This window comes from Macrosteles quadrilineatus, unplaced genomic scaffold, assembly GCF_028750875.1.
Source record: "Macrosteles quadrilineatus isolate MER2022 unplaced genomic scaffold, UCM_ALF_1.0 Scaffold_7__1_contigs__length_78375512, whole genome shotgun sequence".
NCBI classification, from domain to species: Eukaryota; Metazoa; Arthropoda; class Insecta; order Hemiptera; family Cicadellidae; genus Macrosteles; species Macrosteles quadrilineatus.
The window spans coordinates 52,910,848-52,937,860 of record NW_026542600.1 but is presented as its reverse complement, the minus strand read 5'-3'; the positions used below and the strand labels follow the sequence as shown (position 1 = coordinate 52,937,860).

The 27,013-nt window shown below is 35.9% G+C and overlaps 1 protein-coding gene across 1 annotated transcript; it reads left to right on the top strand.

Moving 5' to 3' along the window:
• The first annotated feature begins 3,607 nt into the window (after nt 1–3,607).
• Nucleotides 3,608–25,941, top strand: LOC128998978 (intestinal-type alkaline phosphatase-like). Its single transcript, XM_054425335.1, has 3 exons — nt 3,608–3,792; nt 20,199–20,434; nt 25,741–25,941. The coding sequence occupies exons 1-3, from the start codon at nt 3,705–3,707 to the stop codon at nt 25,939–25,941; spliced, it is 525 nt and encodes a 174-aa protein (XP_054281310.1). The 5' UTR covers nt 3,608–3,704.
• The last annotated feature ends 1,072 nt before the right edge of the window (nt 25,942–27,013 follow it).

The window sequence follows — 27,013 nt, the reverse complement described above, 5'->3', positions numbered from 1 at the left end:
CGTTAAACGGTTTTTACATTATCCCTCTAGTACATCTTCAATAACATAATCAAGTTTTGCAGTGTTAATTGAAATTATTTACAATTATTGCCGGTTAATTTGCCTCAGATAATTTTATTCGATACAATAAGCCCCTCACAGCAAAACATCGCCAGTACATCGTAGACAGTAAATATATATTTTATTTAGAAATAAAAAGGTTAAGTTCATTATACGCGGATCTAAATCAACATGAGGTCTCAGAGGGGTAGTTTTAGTTTCATTAAAACTCATCCGTTAATGATTGTTTACGCTCGCATTGTGCGTGGATGTAATTACTTTTAACCCTCTCCCCCCCCCTTAATGTGCCATCCAACCCCCCTCCCCTTCAACCGTCTCATCAGACACCACTGTTTTGAGTTATGATGTCGAGAACAAAGTAAGTAACCGTAACACATTTGAAAGATTAAATTTATTCAAACAATAATATTACATACTTGAGATTATTAATTACCACTTTTAGCCCACAAAGATGTCCCTCGTACTTTAATAACTGCTTTTATGTGATTAGATTTATTTAATTATAAAATCTAACTCATATAAAATTTATTCATGGTTGATATTTACCCATGAGACATTAATCCCATGAAACAAAAAATGCATTACTCATAACACATTTTTCTGTTTAGTTTCGTTCCTCTAACTTTAAAGTTAATATTTGACTAAGTACACTTCAAATGATTTTCGTTTGAACTCAAACTTAAACGTAAATATATGTTTTAGCTGTTTTGATTTTTTTGTATTATATGGCTTTTTATTTACTAGTATGTATTAAAATAATTCTTTTATTTTCTTACCTATTGATTTTTTGTTTAATCAGTAGGGAATATTACCACAGACACGAATAAAATATAAAAGTTCAAATTAATAAACAACAACAAGCATTTAAGCATATTTTTAGTTTTTACTACCATGAGTACGTTATAAATTTCTTATAAATCTTAAGTTTGACATTATTTCCACCTCAATACAGAAAAAATGTTTTAAAAGATTGCCATTTCTTCGTATTTCAATTATATTTTTAACTCTTTAAATTAGTACGAAATACTTTTACGACTGTATTAAATACACTTAAATATTTGCTTCGATCATTAATTATTCTTTGGCATTAGTCTTGTGTCTAAAACTCTTTGTAAAACGAATACTGAAATTCCCACTCGAAATAGGAACTTAAAATTCATCTATGTGGGTTACAAAAGGCGCTAAACTAGAATCGGACTCTAAGGCGGTTCCATGATTCAATTTGTCAACCACGAAAGCAACAATGGTGACATCTTGGAGCCAATTTGTCAACCAACTTGAGGTCGGGGCGACAATAGCAACAGACGCGTCCCGAGCGACTAAACCCCCTGAAATCCCTGCAACTTTGGCAAACCATTCTGGATTTGAATATTAAATATATTTATAAAATGTGGTCTATAAAAATGGTAGGGATGAAGTCCATAAACAAATCCACAGACCACTATGATTCTATTGAAAGTGAAACTACTCCAAGTACTTAATAAGTATTTTGATGACATGGCCTTTGTATTACCAAGACGCCTAAAAATTGCTAATAATACCCGTTTATAGTGATGATTTCAATTGTGTTCAGCAATTATTTAACCATTAATTGGCGCGATCTTCACACTGTTCTTGAATATCCTAATTCTCCTAAAGATCGTCATATTTCTAAATGAAAAAGTACACTTATTAACAAACACATACACAAACACGTGCACAAACTAAATAACAGAAACACATCATCTTCATGTCATGCTTGGCCACGTGATGGTGGTCTTCAGCGAAAGATCATCAAAATACAAGAGCCCTAAGCCTCGGTCTCGGGACAAAAAGAGCCAATATTTACACATTTTTATTAAAAATAAGAAAACAATTAAATTATAATGAAGGAAAACATGATAATTATGTTTTCCTTTATAATTAGTACCTATTTCCATTTTGAAATTATTACAAAAGTGGTTTTACCACAAACCAAGATGCTAAAATGAAAAAGCAACACTTGAAAGGGCACTGTTGAAAGGGAAACTCGTAATCAACTACAAATTAAACTATTTATTAAGACATTTCTGAAATAATTCAATGTAAAGTGGTTAATACCCGTAAACAGTTTGGGATAAACCGGACAAACACGAAGAGCAGAGGCTCAAGAGAGCTCTGAACCAATTTGTCAGCGTGGCTTAACCACAACCCTCTAGACATCTGTTGGGTCCCAAGAGAATTGAGATCACTTGCACCACTAACTCATCGAACCACAAGTATACAACTTGCTTGACATCTCTCCTTTGTGTGTAATTACTTGTTGAACACTACTCACTATGTTATAGCTTGTTGTATACTCCTTAGTAACTCATTAAATCACAAGTATAGAACTTGCATGACATCTCTCCTTTGTGTGTTATTAATGTTAAAGCTTGTTGTTTATTCCTTAGTAACTCATTAAATCACAAGTATACAACTTGCTTGACATATCTCCTTTGTGTGTAATTACTTGTTGAACACTACTCACTATGTTATAGCTTGTTGTATACTCCTTAGTAACTCATTAAATCACAAGTATACAACTTGCTTGACATCTCTCCTTTGTGTGTAATTACTTGTCGAACACTACTCACTATGTTATAGCTTGTTGTATACCCCTTAGTAGCTCATTAAATCACAAGTATACAACTTGCTTGACATATCTCTCCTTTGTGTGTAATTACTTGTCGAACACTACTCACTATGTTATAGCTTGTTGTATACCCCTTAGTAACTCATTAAATCACAAGTATACAACTTGCTTGACATCTCTCCTTTGTGTGTAATTACTTCTTGAGCACAACTCACTGTAAAGCTTGGTTTATACACCTTAATAACTCATCAAATCGAACAATGACGATACAATTTGCTCCGTAACCCTCTTCTGGATATTTTAACTTATCACAACTTATACATTAATATTAGCCACAAGTATCCATCTTGTTTTACCACCCTCAAAAATTTAATAAGCATTTTTCCTGCTGTGAATTGTTTGTATATAAACTTATGATTTATAACGATCTTCAGGACAAAATCTAATTATTTTCCCCCGATCTTTCCATTTCGAAGCGAATTTGGGTATATTTGTTTCAATTTTTATACTATACGATAGTCTTGTTTCCTCACACGAAACGAAGTAGATGGTTAAATTTTTATTTTGTTGTGTTGTCAATTTGCCAATTTTTTTATTCCTAAATCCTTAACGATTTCAAGTTTTTATTTGATGGATTTATAATCTTGCACTTCTAAAAGTATATGAATTAAGTTTTGATTAGCTGAGCTTACTGCGCAATTCAAGTTATATATTTTATATGCTGTTTTTATTTCTTATGTTTTTTCTTTGGTGGTTTTGTGACTTCACAATAAATAGACATTATAGATATGACTAAAGATATATCCATTCATTTATCCATGTCAGTGCCAATCAAATCTTGCAGATGTTGCGATTGTTGTTCGTTTTCGTATAAATTAATATTTAATCAAATCAAAAACGTACAGATTTCAACAGCCTAAGATCTGTAGTTTCTACAGCCTTTATGACTCTTTCAGTGTGATTGTGATTGTGTACAAACAATGATCTACTACTGGGTTAAGCGCAATTTAAAGTGTAAGTGCAAGTCCAAGTGTTGATGTAGTTTGGAGCTATGGTTGGTTCTTCTGCTCCCCAGCAGATCGCCTTGATTTGCCTTCTCATGTCCTCGACCTTCTGCATATCTTCCACTGTAGACCAAGGTAAGAATTAATATTGTTGTACCTTTTATAAGATTATTTCTGTTTTTCAATCGAAATTTATATAATTCATTTTTAGTAAATATTGTTTTGTATCTTTAAAGAAATTACTTAAAAAGGGATGATGAATGGGAAATTAAAATTTGTCCCAACGTAAATATAAAATCATTCCCGTCATAACGTTTTGATATACAGGGTGGTTGGTCATCAGTGTTACAAACATTTTTTTGTGTAAATACAATGTAAATTGAGTGTTATGATGCATATTACGGGTTCCGAGTCAAAAAATTTGCTTACCATAGAATGTTTTTTTTTTATATAACACAATACAATGTTTTTAAACACAATACAGCAATTTCTCAATTAACTTCAAACGGATTTGCGTAGATGATGTCATGTTCTTGTCTTACGTTAAATTTTTAATAAGAATCATTGTAAACGTAAGAGGATCAATTAAAAAAGCTCCATTGTAAATCGTTCAAAAGGAAAAATTAGGGTCTTTATAAAAATCATTGGTCTATTGCATTTTTCTACACCCTGTATACAAGAAGGTAGCAACAAATTTGGAAAACTGCGCCATTCATAAGGCTTCCCAACCATGCTACACTGTTGAGGTTTGGATCTGCTTATTTTTGCTTTAATGGTTTGAAGACTCCAAAACACAGGGTTTTTACATTTTAAACAAAGTAGGGATGTATTCAGCATAGTCCAGGCATTTTAGGTAGAATACCCCTCTGCCTGGAATTTCCTAAGTGGTGAAACTTTGCACATGTGTTGTACTAGTACCCCGTAACAACATATCAAAAATCAACATTCGTGTATACAGTGCTACGGCCACCATCATGGAAAATGGCGTCCAATTTTCATACTTTTGCTGCCTTTTTGTCAATATTTTACCAACTAATGGAAATACAGAAATCTTCAAAAAACAAAAGTTGAAGAACGCACTAAAATGCATCTATTCTATATTTGCCCTATCTATAACGGTTATTTAGAAAATTTAATTTAATATTAATAAAACATCAATTTAGTTTGATTTCTTTCAGTTTATTATTTTTTTTTATATCCATAACATTTGGTTTAACGAGTTCCTAGGTTTGCTGCTACAGGTAGAACAATAAAGTGTGTTTTTCCACCATTTTAAGGAATTATTTCCACCGAAAACCCTAATATGACTGGACTAGCAAAACTTGTATTTTTGTTTCAGTTTGAACTGTACAAACGTAAAAACAGTAAAATAATCCTTGTGTTTTCTAGTATTCAATCCACTGGAACAAGCAAACGGAGGTGACCTATAGTCCGATTTTGACGAAATGTTGTATGCAGGTACTAATCCATGGTATCTCCACGCGTTTTTTCATTTTTTTGAAATTTAACCATAAAAACCCGTAAAATAACGGAAAAATCTGATTGTCCCAAAAATGGCCCAAACGATTTTGATGAAAATTTAGTATGTTGTAGCCCTTTAAATTCTGAATAAAATGGTAGGACTCCCATTTTTATAAAAATTACGGTTAAATTTTTATTGCACATTATGTTATTTACCCATAAAACCCCCATAAAATAAGAGAAAATCGTATGTTCGAAAGACATCCGGCTTAGATTAAAATTAGTATGTGGTAATACTTATAATTCCAAACAACATAGTGCAACCCCCCTCCCCCTGCGGTTTCGGGGTTAGAATAGAACCGCAGCCTTCCCGGGCTTGTCGTAAGAGGCGACTAAAAGGGTGACCGACGCTCTCACTGGGAGTCCCTGGGAGTGCCCCTGTTGTGTTTGCAGGGGTTGATGTGTGCTCTGCACTGCCGATGGGTATTCTCAGTGAGTCGTGAGAAGCCAGCCACTTCGGTCCTTGGTCAGGGAGTGCGGCATGGATGTAGAGGTCGGGCTCTACATTGTGACGGGTGACCCCCGGCACGTCAGGTATCCGGTGCTGGGAAAACGGAGGTTGGGCCTCGGGGAACTGGGGTAGGGGCGCTGTCCCCGAGGGTATACCCGTTCCTGACTATTCCGGGCCGCCCCTTGCCGCACGATGCGCTGGTAAACACAAGATGGCTTTTAAAACAAATACCCTGAACACATCTTTGATAAGTAGCTCGGATGAGCAAGAAAAGAAGTCGGAAGTAGAGCGAGACCCTTTTGGGCGAAGCTCCAAGGTCCAGAGATCGCCAACATTGAAAGGCGTGAAGACGTCCCCACCACCTGCAACTTTCAGGTGTACAAAAGACTTGACTTTGGGATCTCCCTTGACAAGTGGAGAAGGAAACGGTGGACCACCCTCTAAGTCTGGTGAAGGGATGCCGGAGGAATCCCTAACAGCAGCGTTAGATTTGGAAGTGTCGGGAATGGTAATATCTAGCAATATCTTGACGCAGAAAATGACATTGAAAACCGGCTCCGAAACATGGAGCAGACCATAAAGGCAATGCTTGAAACCTTTAAGACGCAGAGAGGAGTTAACCAAGTGGTTAAAAATGGTATGGCTAAGCTCGAGGACGACCTTGGTTTTGTCTTCGCCTGCCGGCTGGTGAGCAAGGCGGCCATGGAAAGGATCGCCGAGAAGGTGGTGTCCCTACCTGACGACAATGCGCGACCTTCCAAGAAACGCAGGAGGCCTACATCAGAAAGCCCTCCAAAAAGAGGTTGTTCAGACAGCAAAGCCTAAAGTTAAGGTCAAGGCGACCCAGACTTCTAGGTCCTTCTCTGACGTAGTTGCCGCTCCAGCGAAACCTCAACAGCCACAGCAACCTGCGACACTCATTGAGGGTAGCTCCCGAAAGGGGTCAGTCGTAGAAACACCATCTGGGACTGTGTGGGAAAAGCGCCTTACGAAAAAGGAGAAGAGGAAATTGAGGCACGCGGAAGTCGGCTCCAAGACATATGTGGCAGTGAGGGCGCAGTCGACCGGCGTGGCCCAAGCTGTGCCTGGCTCGGCACTCGCTTCTAAAAAGTCGCGGCCCAAAAAGCCTAGGACTGAGGCAATTTTGGTCAAGCCTTTGGAGGGAAGATCATTCGCCGAAGTCTTGGGTGTTATCAAGGCCAAGGCTAAGCCAGAGCAAACCGACACGGTTGTACGGTCGATTAGACAAACCCGGGACGGGGACGTCCTCCTCGAACTGGGTAAGTCTAAAGATAAAGCCGCCTTTGCTGCCAAACTAAAGGCAGCTGTGGAAGGTCAGGGCACCGTTCGTGCTCTCGAACCCAAGACGTCCGTCGAGGTTCGGGATATGGATTGTGTGTCAACGGAGGATGACGTCATTGATGCCCTAAAAAAGCTGTCCCCGAGCTTGCCGGACAAACGGCAAGTCTGAGGGTGTGGCTCACGAAACCAAACCGGAGTCAACAGCGGATGGCGGTTGCCGAGATGGCAGACGCAAATGCCAGTAAGGTTTTGGCACTCCAGCATTTGAGGGTTGGATGGGTTAATTGCAGGTTGAGACGGAGGGTGGAAGTAACGAGATGTTTTAAATGATTTGATTTCGGCCATTCCTCCCGAAACTGCGAAGGGCCCGACCGAGGCAAGAACTGCCTTCGATGCGGGGAGGTGGGTCACACTCGTAGGGACTGTAAAGTCGAGACCTGTTTCCTCTGTAAGGAGAAAGGCCTCAATGATAAAAACGCTAAACATATAGCTGGGTCTGGGCAGTGCAGTGCATTTAAAGGCGCACTACAACAAGCGAAAGCCCAACCACGAAAATAAGGATCCTCCAGTGCAATGTAGATCGATCCAGGACGGCTGATGCGCTTCTCAGTCAGCTTGCCCTCGAACACGGTGTTGACGCGCTCTTGGTCAGCGAACAGTACCAGTACCGGGACAGGGACCCATCTCTTTGGTTTCCCGATACACTTGGTACTGCTGCGTTCTGGGTTCGTAATACAGCTAAAGTGCAGGTAAGAAGTCACGCGAAGGGCCGAGGATTCGTTTGGGTCCGGTGCGGGAATGTCACTTTCTTTAGTGTATACCACACCCCCAACGAGGCTATCCGTGACTTTCGTGGAAAGATAGACCGCCTGGAAGAGAGCGTGCGCGATACCGCCGGGCACGTTGTCGTGGCGGGGGATTTCAATGCTAGGGCTGTCGAGTGGGGAATGACTCTCACTAATTCCCGGGGGAAGTACATCCTGGACTTTGCTGCCAGGGCTGGACTTGTTGTCATAAACGAGGGCAACACGCCAACTTTCCAGCGTCCCGGAATGAGGGGAACGATCCCAGACATCACGCTTGCATCTGAGTCCCTCTTGCCGAGGATACGAGCCTGGAAAGTGCTAGAGGATTATACGGCCAGTGACCACCAGTACATCATTTTTGATGTCCTGGATAGTCATCAGAGACAAGCTACCGTGTCTCGGCAGGTGAAGGGACCTGTGTACTGGTGGACAACCGAGATCGCAGAAGTGCGACGGGCAGCATTGAGAGCCAGACGTCTTGCTACCAGGGCCAGAGAACCTGAAGATAGACGTCTTAAGTCTGACGCTTACAAGGTGGCTAGGAAGTCTCTTCGCCGGGCCATTAACCGGAGCAAACGCAGTTGCTGGGAGAAATTAAGGGACGATGTCGATTCCGATCCGTGGGGCCTGGGTTACAAGATAGTAACCAAGAAGCTTGGCACCCGCTCTCCGCCTTCCGTTATGGACGGGGTCTATGGAGAGGATCGTAAAGTCCCTTTTCCCGACTCACACACTGCGCCCATTGCGGGAGTTCGGAAGGGTGGAAGACGTACCGCTGTTCAGTCTCGAGGAGTTGGAGGCGGCCGTTCTATCCCTGAAGAACAACAAGGCTCCTGGACCGGATGGGGTACCTGGTGAGGCCCTGAAGAAAGTCTTTTCAATAAATCCACAAATCCTTTTGAGCACGTACAATGCCTGTCTGGCCGAGGGTAAGTTTCCCTTCTGCTGGAAAACAGCTAGGCTTGTGCTCGTGGGGAAGGGAAAAGGAAACCCAGACCTACCCTCCTCTTACAGTCCTCTCTGTATGTTGGACACTGCTGGGAAAGTCTTGGAAAAGTTGATCCGTTCCCGACTGAATTCAGCTGTGGTTGCTGCAGGAAATCTATCCCCTCGTCAGTACGGCTTCAGGAAGGGACGGTCAACGGTTGACGCTATTGAGGAGGTAAAGCGAGCCGTAATGAGAGCTGAGGAGTTTAACAACTATTCTCGTCGGGTTGTGCTGCTTGTAACACTTGATGTGCGAAACGCATTTAATTCCGCGAGGTGGTGCGATATGCTGGACGCACTGGAGAACACTTTCCACGTCCCGGCATACCTTATGCGCATGATAGAGGACTACCTCCGGTACCACCTCATCATTTACGACACTACAGAAGGCTCCAGGACGATGGATGTAACTTCTGGTGCTGTTCAAGGATCCATACTGGGCCCGGACCTCTGGAACGTCGCCTACGACAGCCTCTTGAGATCCGAGATGCCTGAGGAAACTGTCCTAGTTGGGTATGCAGATGACGTTGCGGCTTTAATAGCTGCACGTAGCATTGAGCTTGCCCAGCTGAAACTAAATCGAGTCATGCGAACCATTAACGCGTGGAATGCAGAACATGGTCTCTCGCTCGCTCTGAGCAAAACTGAGATTGTGATTCTGACTAAAAAGAGGATTGACACCATCGTGCCTTTGATGGTGGGGAACGTTGAAGTCCAAACCACTCGTGCCGCAAAGTACCTTGGCGTCATGGTGGACAGCAAGCTCAGCTGGCGAGACCAGATCACCCGTACGGCGGACAAGGCCGCTAAAATGGTTTCTTCCCTTAGTCGATTAATGGCTAATGTCGGAGGTCCGCGGTCCAGCCGCAGAAGGCTGTTGATGTCTGCGGTCCAGTCCGTGCTCCTGTACGGTGCGGAAGTCTGGGCAGACGCTCTCAATAAGGAGATATATAGGATGCGGCTCGCTCGAGTGCAACGTCAGGCAGCACTAAGGGTAGCATCTGCCTATCGAACAGTGTCCCAACCCGCCGTCCTGGTGGTTGCTGGAGTCATCCCCGTCAAACTTTTGGCGGCGGAGAGAAAGGCAATTTATCAGCGCCGTGGGGAGGACCAGGCAAGAATTGAGGAACGCACCCGGACCTTCCAGCTGTGGCAGGAGAGCTGGGAACAGGAGACAAGGGGGCTCTGGACCAGGCGACTGATACAACAGGTCCAACCTTGGGTTAATCGGCGGTGCGGAGAGGTGAACTTTTACCTCACCCAATTTCTGACGGGTCACGGCTTTTTCCGGTCGTTCTTGTTCAGGATGGGCAAAGCCGTGTCACCCGATTGCATATACTGCCCAGGCATTCCCGATGACGTGGAACACACCTTCTTCCACTGCCAGCATTGGGAAAGGCCCCGCCTAGAGGCTCAACAGTTCGTAGGACTGCTGTTGGTGGACACAGTCATACCGATGATGATGGAGGGTGAGGACAATTGGACCTGTGTGTCGCTTTACATCCAGGGTGTTCTCCGCGCCAAGAAGCTTGACCTCGACCGGGATGCGGTGTAGGTCAAAAAAATAAATAATGCCAGAAACGGTGCGAGCCCTGTGGGCTTAGGTCACATGTTGGCCTGACTTGAAGTAATGTGACAAACAATTCCAGGTCTGTGTCCAACAGAGTAGAGGGGGTTTTTTAGTGAGTAGTCTGTGATAAACTCAGGAGTCTCACACTACAGGCTGGCTACCTGTGTGCGTAAAAGCATTTTCCCTCCTCACCCTAAAAAAAAAGTGCAACCCCCCATTTCTGTAAAAATTATGGTTCAAAAGTTATTGTTACTTATGTTATTTTCCCATAAAAACCCATTAAAAACGGAAAAATTGATTTTTTAAAGAAAAACTGGTTCTGATTGAAATTCTTCTGTTATGGTCCTTTTAATTCTAAACAAAATAGTGCATCCCTTCATTCGTGTTAAAATTAATGTTCAAAAGTTAGTGAAAATTTTGAGGTTTTACCTATTACCTTAATGGTAAACACCATTAAGTTAACAGAAATAATGTTTAAAAACACGTGCCAACATTTTCAATTATCTAGATACTATACATATTACTAGTGTAGTTTAAAATGTGTATACAGTATATTTTTTATTATGTAACCATATTGTTTTTACAAATATCAATTACTAACCTATCTATTTGTTTGACTCCTTGTGCCTAAAAAAAGTTCAGATATTTATGAAGACTTCATTTTTATTCGTGACGAAAAGATTAGTCAAATTTACTTGGACGAAATGTTTTTCACTGTTTCGACCAATTAATTAATATAGAATAATGTATTGTTGTTATTATCGGGCCTATAGGTATTAAGTATCAGAAAAACACATGATTCGAGAGTATTAAAAAAAGTGTTAAACACTGACTAAAGACAAATAAATATATCATGAAATTGAATATTTCACAAATAAATAACGCATACCACTACGATTCTAAATTAAACTTTCCTGTCAAAGTAGAAACTAAAATTGATCATTGAACTGATGTAGCACGTCCATTTTTATCCCCAAATATTCCATTAATGCTATGGATAAATTACTTAAATATGGTGCTTTATAATCAACATAATTTGTTACTACAAACTATAAATCAATTCCATATTTGGTAGTGGACTAAATTAAACAATGTAGAGCAAAATATCAACTTTCGTCTATAAATACGATTTTTGTGCCATTAGATGGTTTCCTCCAATATATCCTCATCATGGCCATAGACAAAAAGAATTAAATATATACTGTCAGCCGTGCTGCAGTTACCATGGTTACCATAGGGTTCTGGCGCACGCCGCTGGGCGCGCCATGAAGTCACGTAGCGCAAACGCCATAACAAATGGTGCTCCCAGCGGTGTGCGCCAGAACCTATGGTAACCGCAGAACAGCTGACGGTCTATATTTAATTCTTTTAGCGAATTTCCCATATAGGGAATAAGCTATTACCGTAGGTCTCATGGTAAGACCTAGACTCGGGACCGATTTACTTTTTCGTTTTGAGGTCCCCAGAAGCCAAAAACACTATCCGTTCAAATTCATATACATATATATATATATATATATATATATATATATATATATATATATATATTTATTTATATATGTGTCCGTTAGCGTGATAACTCGAGCAAATATGATCCGATTTTGATGAAATTTGGTACAAACGTGTAAACCTACGTTATTCGAACGAGTTCGCGAACCAGCATAATCGGACCATGGGAACAGGGGTTTATTGGGGGTTTTATGGGGTAAAAATGGGGTTTTCCCATTTTTAACTCTAAAAATAAAATTTTTTGCAATTTCTTTCTCAACTATTTTGTAGAGCTTAAAAAAAGAAATAATTTAGTATATTGAAGCGCTGTTTTATGCCTAACAGTCACGGAAAAAATTCAAAAAAAGTGTAATTTAAAATTCCCATGTTATTCTTATGGAGAAAATGAAAACTGTTGTAGTTTACTTGTTTATGGGTATATGTTGATACAATTTGGCAAATTTATTTATTTCATTTTATACTATTGACATATGTTCAAAAAACACTTTTTACCTTCCCCGTAGCAGCAAACCTAAGCTCTGGTTAAATCTAATGTTATTTAAATTGGGAATAAATATGTCTCATTTATGGAAATATTTTAGTAAAAATGTAATCAGACAAGTTGAAATTCGCTTAGACTGCAGGTTTGCTGCGGCGGGGGTATTTGTATATGTCATGGCTCATATAGGTCATATAGCAGGTGCTTATGGGGATCGCCTTTAAATCTGAGAATCGTTGGTTCAATTCCCCGTGGAGTAGATGACCCAGATTTCGTTTGTCATTGGTCAAACAACTTTTTATGCTATCTTACTAAATGGCCAACATTAGACAACGAGACTAGAATTTTAACCGTTTCACTTGCAAAACACAATACGTGAATAATAACAATAGCAGAAAATACACAAATCTAAGAAGTTTCATGTGTAGGAGGGTTAGAATTCCCGCAACATGTGGGAACTACTTTGCAAACATTGACTGAATATCTGTTCGAGATCTGTTTAACAAAACGAGATTATTTTCAGCTTTTGTTAATGTTCAGAATTCAACAATTTTCGCTTGTTTCATTCGATTACGTTGTTTTGTAGGTCAACTTTTGTTAACTGTTAGGATATTACATATATTCTACTGTTAAAGCTTTTAACTATGTCACTTAAATGTTTTTAGATAAATAAATGGTTTATGCTACTCATTGGATTGTGTGTATACTAGAAGTTGACCACTTAAAATACCTGTATATCATGGATTTCATTTATAAAAATTATTAAAAACTGCTTGATTATTTTCAATAGTTTATTTTTTATTTTTGCATATATTTGGATGAAGTAGTACATTTGTTGCTTATTCAATGTCTTGTTCTAACAGATGTGCAAGTAAATCCATGTAAACATTACTTCATATGGGTTTTGGACCACAAGATAAAGAAATTATTTCATATTAGAAATTTGTATGGGGTCCATGTAGACCAGTTTTATTGGCCAATAATAATGAGTTAAGACGTCATGGTGATTAAGGTAAAAAAACTACAACTGTAATTAGTCAATTTAAATCGAGTGCGCTCTTCCTTTATGCAGAACGCCAGCCAAATCGGAGCGGCAAAATGGATGCTGCATTCAGATTGCCGTACCTGACAAGGAGGCGCCAGATACAGTTGTATTTTACTTTTAACTTATTACTTTTATTTTAATTCTTAGCATACTTGACGAAAATCTAAAACAGAATATAATATTTGCCCACTCGAATGGCTTGTTTTAGACAATAGACTGGAGGCTGGAATATATTTGAAAATATTCAGTCGCTGACCATTTATTTGATTTTCGTAAAATTGTATTTAATAAAAATATATTTAAGTTCATCATCTCTTCACATTCATGCCAAATTTCATCAAAATCGGACCAAAATTACCTGAGTTATTGTGTTCATGGACACAAATATCCAAATGTGTTTTATATAAACACAAATATAAAAATTTAAACGAGTAGTGAAAAAGTAATATGCTGTCCCATATTTTTTCCAAAGGCTTCTGGAAACACGAGAATGAACAAGTAAATCGGTCCCGGACGTAAATGTTTCGTTGCCGCCTACGGTAATAGCTTCTTCCTATAAAGGCAATTTGATAAAACGTACTTTTTCTCAGGATCTAACCTAAATCTTTTAAATACTAGATGAACACCATAACTTCAAAAAATTACATTTGATAAATGTAATCATACACATTCAATAAATATTTTTTTATGTTGATGATTTAATATGTGTATCAGAATCGAATAATTTAAACTACAATTTCGCAAACAAATTTGATTTGAATAGCGAATAGTTGAAAATCGACGGTTACTTGAGCCTCGATGTAAATAAAACAAGCAGAATATTCAGTTTTTTATAGTTGAAGGCGTAGTATTACCATTGACTATTTATAGTCAATGGTATTACATTGAAACTGTTTTTCCAATTCCCGCTTGTAATTCAATTCCATTTAATAGTGGGCATCCATACGTTGTTTTAGCGTCTTTTTATTCAACTCTAGGACTGAATTTGGCACGATTAAAGTTTGAAAAATAACACTTGCCATAAAACCCATGACAGGTACAGATGGTTTTTAAAGAATTTTGTTTACAATTTTGATTAATTTGTTTAAAGCTACTATAGAATAATAGAATGTGCTGTTAAATCGCTATATTAATGCTCAAAGGACAGAATAACTATGATAAATATTAAAATATAAATAATTATTTATATTTTTTAGATTGAGATAATTTTGTTAAGAGAATGTTAATATTATTAAGATTTTAATATAAATAAATATATAAGATAGTAAATTATATGTTTAAAATACGAAAGTCTATTTAGATAGATAATATAAAATCGAAAACGATTGATTTGAATAGGAGTTATTTTTATGTATAATGTTATAATATAAGCAAACAATCAGGGCCAAGACAAAGCAATTGTTTAAAAATGCATATTTATAGGAATGAGGATTTACCCCCAAATGTTTATGAGAACAAGTTTTGTGTAAAATTTGAACAACAATGTTTTATTTATAAATTAATCCTAAGTTAATTTATATGTAATTGGGAATATAAGGTTTCGTTAATCCAAAGACTCTTACTTCACTTATTAACACCGATGAACCAAAGATTTAAGATCACTTAGTTCTATAGACGCCCCAGGAAAATATATTAATTGTTCAAAATACCCCCACCACAGCAAACCTGCCAACTAAGCGAATTTCCATTTGTCTGATTTGATTTTCAATTAAATCTATTTAAATAACGATTACCTAGGTTTGCTGATACATGGAAACTAATGAAGTGTGTTTTATTTTAAAATAATAATAGCTTAGTATAAAATAAATAAATTTTTAAAGTTTTAACAAAATTATATTCATAAACAAGCAAACTACAACATTTTAGAATATTCTCTATAAGAATAACATCGGACTTTTACAGATTTTTAAATTTTCTCCGTTACCAATAACCGTACAAAAACACTTTGACATACTAAATTATCGTTTTTTAAGCTCTTTAAAAAGGCCTAGAGAAATTGGGAAATTTTGTGTTTTGAGGGTAAAAATTTAAAAAACCCATTTTTTACCCCGTAAAGCCCATGGTCCGATTAAAAATTCAAAAATCAAAATTCTTCTTTAAGTTCTCTTATACAGCTTAACAGCCAATTACATAAGGCACTAATACACAATAACATAAATTACATGCACGACAACTACCCTAAAGCAAACAGCATACAACTTTGATACATACAATTAAAAAATATTAGCAATTGAAATAGTTTTGAACTGATTTCAAATAACTATATTATTAATAGATAAATAAATAAATAAATTACTGATAAATAAATAAGTAATTATTTATTTATTTTTTTAGTTCGCTGGTTCGCGAACTCATTCAAGTTTATCGCGCCTTACGCCTTTAAACCAAATTTAATCAAAATCGGACAAAAATTACTAAAAAATTAGAGTTACAAACATTTGACAAAAATTAAGTTAATGCGTTCATGAACATATATATACACACAAAAATTAATCATGAAAACTCACGGGTCTTAGTTGTATAAACATGATATGTAATAAAAAACTATTTTATACGTATTTTCTGTTAGTATCCAAAGTGGCCTATTATCAGCATGACACTATCTACTTATATATGTATATGTAACTTATATATATATATATATATATATATAAATTTGAACGAATTGTGTTTTTATCCACTGGGGACATCAAAATTAAAAAGTAAATCGGTCCCGCACCTAGGTCTTACCGAGCCACCTACGGTAATAGCTACTTCCCTATAGGGAAATTCGCTAAAAAAAATTTAATGTAATTTTTTGCCACGCATGACACCCCATAGTCATAAAATTATGTTTACACACACTTTTATTTAATTAAATTTTAATAATGCCAATACTAACATTAATACAACCTTCACATAATATTCTTACACATTTTGTAATACAGTTATGTTTACTATTAATGTTTATTTCACTAAACTATGATTTCCACAGGCGATTTTATAGAAACATAAAAACAAAATTATTGAATGTAAATATCACAAATTTTCAGAACAAGGGTTGGTTTAAGCTCACCCTCGCTCCCTCAAAACTTTAGTTTGACGAGTATAAGCCAGTCGCCCAAGGCACGACCACCTCCTTTACTCACTAATTGTGCAGTGTTTTGAGTTTATCAGGTCCCAACATCTTACCTTAGTAAGGGTCGCGTCGGGACAATTTTGCTGATTGAACTATTCTTTTCACCCAAAGAATAGAAGTAGCTTAAGCCCCTTAATTAGATTTTGTTTTGAAAATTCTAAACAAAAGTTATTGACAATGGGCTGTTAACATTTATTCGTAAAATTTAGATTTATTTGTTTATCTGGTTATTAGATTATTAACTATATACAATATGGATAATATGGATCATTTTATTTAGTTGTTTGGAATTTTCTCATTGAATCATTATCACTGTATTTAAAAAATGTAAAATTTAGGAAGTAAATTTCACTGTTAAATGCTTCTAGGAAAGAAATATTGGCAGCCCGAGTTATCTTACTAATATTATAAATCTGAAAGTTTGTGAGTTTGTGTGTATGTTTGTGTGTTGCTCAATCACGCATAAACTACTGGACGGATTGGACTGAAATTTGGCATGATGATAGCTCACATTCCCGATTAACATTAAAGCATATTCTTATCTCAAAAACCCTTTCGGGCTCCGCCCCAGTGGCTCTGTAGTTCCCCATGTTAATCTTATGATTTTTCATATTTAAAAGGAATTAACGAATCTTAACAGCTGTTTCAATTAAACAAGTTGGTTCTGTTCCAAGGTTATTAAAAGAAAAAGAGGTTGCCTCAGTCGTGCGTATGACGTCACCCGCCGACCCGGACGGTGCTGCTCTTAATTCACACAGCTGCCACCTGTCAAATACTTTGTTATTGTTGTTTGTTTTTGTGTAAGTTCTATGAAATTAAATAAATAAAAAACAAACAACAATAACAAAGAATTTGACAGGTGGCAGCTGTGTGAATTAAGAGCAGCACCGTCCGGGTCGGCGGGTGACGTCATACGCACGACTGAGGCAACCTCTTTTTCTTTTAATAACCTTGGGTTCTGTTCTATGATGTTCAATAGCATAAAAGTTACAAGGATTACCAACAGGGTGCAGCACTATTTTTTTTTTTATTTATGACAACAGCTAATTTGCAACCAAAAGGTGAGTGAGCGTAGCGAACGAACTTCAACCTGGAGGCGAGTTAGCGTAGCGAACGAGCAAACCTAAAGGTGAGTGAGCGTAGCGAACGAACTTCAACCAGGACGTGAATGAGCCATGCGAATGCTTATGAAGTTAAACGGGGCGAAGCCCGCGGGTACAGCTAAGAAATAAAATAAGACATAACTATCCATATAACAAACATTGAATCATCATAAATAACTATAAGCAAATAAAGTTGTTTGTTTGAATTTAAATAACATTTTATTTCATTTACTTACATACAATAATCTCAAAAGCTACATAGTTGATTTCCTCATAATGCTGTAAAAAGAGTTCATTTGTTGAAATGTTGGATATTTAACTTATAATGAAATGTTGAATATTAAATTTATGATGAAATGTTAATGTTTAGGTATATTATTTACCTAGCTTGTTCAACCTACATGTTTTTAATTGTAAATATTAAACCCTATCTGCAATCAAATTTAGACTGTTTAGAGTTTGTGCCATTGACGTTACAGCAAGGTTCGAGCTGATTGAAATAGGGTCGAGTTTTACACAATCTAGTTCAAGAGCCAATAAACTAAAAGCGGTGAACTTTTTGCAGTTATGTAAACACGAAAGTGTAGAATTTGGATATGCTGAAATGTCTTATTTTAATTTGATATTTTAACTCAAAGCATTATAATTTAATTATGCATCTTATTTATTTAGGCCTAACTACAGTCTGCGGTCGTTTAAAATATCAAAATGCTGATTTCATCTCCATATAAAATGCACATTTCCCAAAAAGGTTCTAACGAAAATATATATTACAATTTATGTATCATAAATCAAAATTATGTCACATAATATGTTTCATTGTAAACATAAAAATATGTATGTGTGTTTTTATTTTGTTGTATATGTAGGGTTACTAAATTATTTCTTGCCAGCAACCTTACACTTGATTTAGATTGGTATAAAGTAAATAAAATATGTTCTTGGAGGTAATTAGTAAAATAATATTCATATTCTCTTCATGCTTTGAAATTTATTAAGTAAAAATAAATCTTCCTTTACATATTATAATCTTTACTTGAAAAAGGGATGTTACAATCATTTTACTTCAAAACAATTAAAATGGTAAAATTCTTCATTAATACTTCAAATACGTCAAATACGTCAACCCTAAAAAGAACCAAAAGTAATTAATACTCTACTTTAAATACACTTCTTTAAAGAGCAAATTATTTCAAGATAAAAAAGGTACCTATACTGAATAACATCAAACAAATTGGTTATAAAATGATAAATATGGCATGTTTACAAAAAATTAGGTTTAGCAAGGCCTATATCAACAATATATAGCAAGGGAATATATCTACTTGAAACTTACTTACCCAAAAGGGGGAAATTTTAAAATTACAACAAAACTTATAATAGTCACATGCATCAAACTACTACTTCACAAGACAGGCAGAGAATGAGCATGGAACCTGGAAAAAGCATGCTGACTGTGCACTGTTCTCTGATTGGCTAAAATTCACAACTTCTGGAACATTCCAGCCAATCAGATCACATCACCTTGCTTCAACCAGTACAGTGATTTTCATAGAATATTCTTGTTATAGACTTTCAAGTTAAATTTGGCTTTATTCTGAATTTAATTTAATTTCATAGTTTTACTCAAATAAATAATTTTCTAAAATGTATAACTTGCTTGAATAAAATATTTTAATTTAAGGAAATGTAGTAAAATTGTTTTTGAAGTTAACAAAAAAAATAGCTAAAATAAAATATTGAAAATAAAATGCTACATATATCAAAGCATTTTAATATTGTTTGGTCCATAGTAAGTAATATTTCATTTGTTTTTGGTATGTAAAAAGCAGTTACTGACTAAATTATGTTCCAAATAATTTTATTTTTATACTATTTATAGACTAGCACATCTTTTATACATTTTCTTAAGAGTAAGAATTATTATATATTATTTAATGTCATATAATTTCTTCATATTATTTTTTATACACAACGACCGAGTATAAACAATTTGAAATTAATAGCTGAATTATTTTGAAGATTTTCCAATGTCGAAATTCATTTTGGGAAAAAGGTAGACACGAGTGAAGGTAGATTTTATGGGGTCAAAATAATGATTAAATGTTAACAAAATATGACAGTTTGAATTGAGAAAATATTGAGTTCTGTTATTTGACTTACTGAGGTCTTGACTTAAGTATTGTTTATATTGAAAACCTTGACCTACATTTTTGTAATGCGACAATGCAACAACAAGATGGTTCGTAGCCCACCACAGGCTAGAGAATTACAAGTTCAATTTACTCTTATCACCTTATTTCAATAAAGTTTTTGGTTTGTTAAGTGTGCTGTGTTGAAAAATATATATGTATCCATAAAATGAACAAGGAATACAAAAAGCCCGTTCCGTTTTGTTTCTCGTTTTCCGCTTACAAAATGCACGATTACTCGTTTTATCTCCAAAAATGTTTTACCCTTGTACGTTTAATGAGCAACACCATGTTAAAAAGAAGAAGATACGAAACATTTTGTTTTTAAAATATAGAAACTCAAGCAAGATCCGTATATTTCTTGATCCATCAAGCTTTTCATGATAAGCAGAACTTAATGTTGAATTTCAATAAACAATTATTTAATCCATAGTTAACTGTGTAAAATATCTTCCGTAGGTCGAGACTACTGGTATGAGGAGGCTGGAAGGGCTCTGCACCAGAGGTTGCGAGGATGGGGCTCCGCCCCCTTGGCGGACCGACCTAGCGCCCGCAATATCGTCCTCCTGGTAGGCGACGGTCTAGGGATGACCACCACTACGGCTTCCAGGATATTCAAGGGCCAACGACATGGAATGAGTGGTGAGGATTCCCACCTCTCCTGGGACAAGTTTCCAGCTGTCGCTCTTACCAAAGTGAGTTTACATTTTCATTCCAAGTGCTTTGACTGTTTTTTTAAGAAGGCTATCATTATTGAACTTGCCCTGTGAAAATTAAGATAAATGAGAAATAGTCAATTTGTTCTGTAATATGCACGAATTAATCGCTTTACTCACATTCTGAATGAGAACGAACCTAAAACAGCGTCCGCTCCCATCAATCGTGAACAATATTCTGTGGTTGACGTGTCTGGATCCAAAATCCACCCCTAACCTACGAAACCGAGCCTTAATTTTACACCCCCTTTATTTGCATAGCTGAAAATACTCAGATATTCTTAATGGTATTCTTAATCTATGGTTTTAGGTCCAAGTCCATAATAACTATTTGCATGGATTACATTGCAAGGCAGGTAGCCTCCAGATTGCCGCGGTTACAAAGTGGTTTAAATACCTGCATTATCGGTAATCATTATGGTTTAGTTGGCTACTGATGTCGATTTACAATATGGGACCATCCTTCGGCATTGAAGGACGATACAGTTTACTTGTTAGGAATGTAGTTTGTCATATCGTTACACACGTATTTGCGGCAAAAACACATATCACTTTACTTTAATTCTATGTTTTTCCGTCCTCTGATGCCTGAAAATAGCCCCATGATTGTAAACATATCCATGATTGATAATATATATCACCGTGGTCGTGTTGAATCCACCGAGGTATTTAAAGCACTTTATGGTAGCTGGATTAGATTGAAGATTAACTGGTTTTTTCACTACAATTGTTAGAAAAAAATGGATTACGTTATTCAGTAGTGTAAACTTTGTCGTGAAAATGCAAAATAAAAGTGATAGAGTTTTAGCTCTGAAAACTTTGAACAAAATTTTCATTGAACGTTTGGTTGAAAATTATATTTTTATAAGTTTCAAGTGTATAGCTTTCTGTTCAAATTTACTTACGCCATGGCTTTTTCCTGGCTATAAGATCCCAGTAATTAACTATGATGGTTTGACTAATTGAAGTAAAAACTACATTATTGTCTCGATTTCGATTGGACACTCCAAACATCATCAGACCCAATAAGCGAATGTCGATCACCACTTACCATCTTTTTTGTATATTTACCGTCTTGTGAGTAACAGTATAAGTGTAAATATATGTTGTAAGTGTTATAAGACGTTTCTTTTATTTACTTTCCATAAAACAATTATCAATATAAATCAACCCTAATACAGCTGGGAATATTTTTTTAAAGGTCAAGCAAGTATATGAATTAATCACTATTTCGTGAATTAAGGAGTAATCAGACATACTAAACTATACGCATACAATAAACAAAAGTATATAAAACATTCGGGTTGAATGTCACATTTCTTCATGTGACGTTTGTATTGAACTTAGTTGAACCAGAAACAACCCCCACGTATATCTTTCGCAACATTCAATATTGTTTGAGCATCCTAAGTATTGAAATCAACATACAATTTCGTCCAAAATACTAAAATATTTAAAATTTTATAGGACCGTTATTAAAAATTAATGGCTATAAATGTTGCAGTGTTTGGAAAAAAAAACTAAATTAGCTAAGGACTTTTTATTCGTTTATTAGCACAATATTTTGTTCTGTAATAAAATTGGATGCGTAATTATTTAATTTAATAAAAAAGGAAAATTAAATTGAACGTGAAAGTAGGACTTTCATAGTATACAGTAATTCTACGCATAGTGAACTGTACATTGACCACTTTAATATATTCTGTTGCTTTATTTCGTTGAACTGTGTTTTTAGCCGTTAAGATGTATTAAAATAATGATAAAAGTAACAATTAAAAATGTTACTTCTTATTTGTGCATGCTTATATAACTTGTAGATGTATATTTATATAACCGCTGCGAAGTGGAGATGGGTAGAAAGGGTCCTTGAGAGATCCAAATCCATTTTCCGATGATAACAACTGTAAATGCTACTACAGCTGACAGACTATTTCAGTTTTTTTTCGGGTGGTTGTAATTTTATTAACTATGTAACAAAACTTCCATCAGTATTTATTTACTTTATAACGGACCGATATTTTCGGTTAAGGGGGTAAAAGATCCGGTGGTCAATAGTTGGTTCATTGAATTGGTCATTTTTTTAGATAATACTAATAGATGCTTTACTCAAGTGCAAATCCTTTTTATCCATACCAATACAGTAACAAATCACTTAGATTTTTATTCTATAGATCAGTTGAAAATCCTACACCGTTTCACTTTGAATTATCACTATAATACCTTAGTTCAAATTGCATGATCAAACTATTAGTAACTTAGGAAACTTTAATATAGATTGTTTTAAATATATGGTATTAAAGGTTAAAGATAAAAAAAAACAAATAAAATTCTATCGAAATGACACTTTAGACTTTATTAAATAAAAATGTTTTAACTTTTGACATTGCAACGAGACTAACTGCCTTAATGTGTTAATAGTGAAGATGGATAGTTTGGAGTGGTTTTTGTACTTAAATTGTTTATTTCACTTGAAGTAATCATAAGAAAAATTCTGTATTTATATTTAGCAGTTCTTAGCTTTGATTTCTTATTCATTGTTGAGTTTTTTCCACGCCAGTGCCCTTTCACAAGAGAAGTCATGAGATAATAAATGTTTTGTGGATGTGTCGGTATTGAACCCGACCCTCCCGCACCGAAGTCCGGGACGCTAACCACTAGACTAGCAGCATACCCCTTGAATTGATTTATTTTATTCGGGTAGTACATTAGTGTCACCTAATTGAGTGGAGTGAAGCGAAGCCCTTTGGGGCCGGCTTCAATGCAAACTTTCTAACACTATCACTCAATAACTGCTAACAATAAACTGCTTAACTGCTGTTTTAAGACTAAAACATTTCATTTGTTGATAATGGCTATAGCATTTAAAGCTTACTCGAAGTTTTTAAATGTTAACATTTGCTTTATGGGTTGCCATGATGGTTACAAAATAACGACGTAAATGTAAACAAAACCATGAATCGTAGCATATGTTTACAATCAAGCCAATATACGACCTAAATACAGTACAAAGGATAAACATTCTGATCTACTTTACTTTCTGTGTCCGGCCTAAATACCAGAATAAATTACCTAAATACAATACAAAGGATAAACATTCTAATAATGCCCACTGATCAAATAATAAAGAAAATATTACATGCCATTTGGAAACTACCACTGATCGATAGGTACAGTATTTTACACAGTGTATTTATGTAATTTAAATTAGGTTATAACAAATAATACCCATCTTATGTGAATGGGAATTAAGACAACTACATGAATCAGCAGTTTGAAAAAACTAGGTATTATAAAATCTATATTTTTATCTAAATAGGCTATTATGAAGATGCGGTCTTATTATTTACTTTAAGCAGTGCAAGTAAACTTCCTATCCTATTGTGAAATTAAATGTGGAAACGTTTCAGTGTGCCAATGTCGACTAAATATAACGACAATGTGTTTGATAGCAAAGATATAATATTGATCATAATATGTAAATGAGAGTTAAACAAACAATTTTAATGAGCTGTTTTGACTAATAAAGCATATCGTTGAATTAATGTTTATGTAAGTTGGCTATTAACTTACCAACAAAACACGCGGTCTACTATGGTTCTATACTTCCCAACCTATTGTAAAACTTAAAATATTTTTGATGATAGTATCGTGTTGGCAAGACACTTGATCGTCATGATGTATTGATCAGCATATTGGCAACGACTTGGGTATACAATTGCCCAAGTAAGTGAGCGTAAAGTAGTTTTTGCGTTTTTGTTTACAAGAAAATATCCAATTCCCCATAAGAGTATCATGTTAAGGGACATTTCAGAATTCATTCTCAAAAACTTCCTAGTATTTGTAGAAAATTAAGAAGTCTTATAAACGCCCGAAACGCATGAACAACTACTTCTGGCAATATTTGTGACAGTTTAATATACACTTGCTTGAAAACAACGCTTTTACAATTTAAATGTACAATATTTAAGAAAACAGATCTTATAAGGTATGGTGAAAACTATTTGTTCAATTCTCTCAAAGCAGGCAGGTCCTTAAAAAAAATCTCCGATCATATAGATCAATGCAGGATTATTTCGCTCTGCATTGCCAAAAAAATGGACAAGATTAAGAAAATGTCGATCAGTCGGGTTCAACTGGAGCTGTGGGTTCACCAGATGACATTAGCAAGCAAACATAGAAAAAATACCGATACAAAGTATATGTATGTAATGTCCACATCTTTACCTATGAAACTTGTTATAGATGTTGATATTTCTGAGACAATCTGCTAAGTTAAACTGATAAAATAGTTGTATTATACCTATAAACGTTGTTTTAATTTATTGCGTTATTAAAAACCATGTAACGTGATCGCTCCGCTCAACTAGCTTTCACTGCTCTAAAAACAATGGGCGCGTTCTGGGAACATGTACCGGTGCACCGGTGCAGATTAACCGGTGACTTATTCACCGGTACCGCCCCGGGGCAAGAGTCTTGGTATCCCAGAACGGTTATTCACCGGTTTACGGTACACATCGGATTATAATTTACACATTCACCTTTTATTTACTTTATAATATTTAAACCAAACAAATTTGTCCTCACAGAATAAATTATTTGAAAATTATTCACTTATTCGTAGTTTAACCCCCTCATAGAATAAATTATTCACTCATTACGCAACATAACCTATAAAACTGATGAACATTATTCGATGGACCCGCCATCTTGCCGTAGCTGCATGCTGTTGTCCAAGAAACTGACCAATCAGAGGCCGCCGGTGTATTATGCACCGTACAATTTCTCCGGTACATAAATCTTGCACCGGTGGAGGAAAAAGAGGAAATAGCTGTCTGCTAGGTTAACTCATTGGTCTCCCAGAACGACACATTTTTTGCACCGGGGCAACACCGGTGCACCGGTGCATGTTCCCAGAACGCGCTCAATCCTAGTACATTATACATGAAACGATACTCCCTGGTGGTGGATTAACGTCCGCACTAGTGAGTACTACTACTATCCGCAGTACAATCCTGATAATTAGACCAATTCGTTAATACCAAGGTAAAATTTGGTTCGGATTCTACTAAAAACTGTAGGTCCCTTAGTTGCCATTAGCTGTATGTGCTATTAATTAATATAAGGAATATGTCGGCCTTAGTCAGTAACAAGACTAAAAGATCTAGCCACTCATCCTACACTCATCCCCATTCATACTTGGCTTAAAGTACCTACATTGTATGGTCGCCATTTCATTGAAAAGTATTAAAAGTACACTTGCTATTTAAACTCTTGTATTTCTACAGACCTACAATTTGGACGCACAAATTGGGGAGTCGTCCGCTTGCGCTACGGCTTTGCTGTGCGGAGTCAAAACAAACTTCGAGACAGTGGGGTTGGATGCTCGGGGGAGATTTGAGGACTGCTACTCATCCCTCCACTCAAAGGTTGACAGTTTGGTCGTCTGGGCGCAACAAGAGGGTAAATCAGCTTACTGTCTTTATTAACTGTGTTTATGTCAAAGTTTGAACTGTTTAAATCCCCAAGTCACAGAAGTAATACAATCAATGTAACTTTCTTAAAAGAACGAAAGTAAATAAATGGCAGAAAACTATTAAGTGAGATTATTCCATTTGAAAATATTTGTAGGCCTATTCACTAATTCAGTACATATTCATAATTATGAGATATTTGCAGTTTTATTTACTCCTAATACCAAAGAAAAGACTTACTTAAGAAAAGACTACTTACTTATGCTTGTTAAAATGTATTTACTTATAAATGCCCGATGTTTCAGTCGTTGATAAGCTTCTTTCAAATAGTTGTTTACGTAATTCAAAAATGCTGTAAATGAAACCAAATCAATCAATCAATTTATTTACAAAAAAAATATTGCTGTGTGGTTATTGTGGTTGTACAGTGTTATATGAATACCATAATGAACATTTTATAAAATTTATTGCATTAATGAAAAATATAACATCCATGAAAGCAAAGGTAAACAAGAAAGTAAATATTTACAAAACATTTTTTTTTATATAAAACTCAAAGAAATAATTAACAGGTGGTTAGGTACAGCCACACCTGCATGTATGTGGTAAAGAAGGTGCACAAACCATACAATGTTTGCCTGCATTTTTTAGTATTAGTATAAATTCAACATCATTGATTGATTGAATTCTTTGTTGCACTTAGAATTAATTATACCACGCATAATTTAAACTATTAACAAACCATTGATGCTTAATTTTAATCTCAGAAAAGGCAAATAAATTATTTCGATACTGTAGCTAAGAATTGATTGTTGTGTCAATCATCTTTTCTGACCACTAGAATAGGCTACGAAAATAAAATGTCTCACCCGATTTGAAATCCTGCCACCGCTTACCACTGGGCTAAGTTGAGATGACAATACGAACAGAGAGTGTCCCTGTGAGAATGAGATTTCAGTTTTCCTTCTGTGGGAAAAAATTCAGAATGTTTTTACAGTTTATTATTTAACTACTTATGTAGAGGACAGCATTAAGACTGTTTATTTAGCTATGGTAACAAAAAAATCAACAAAATATAATAAGTCGA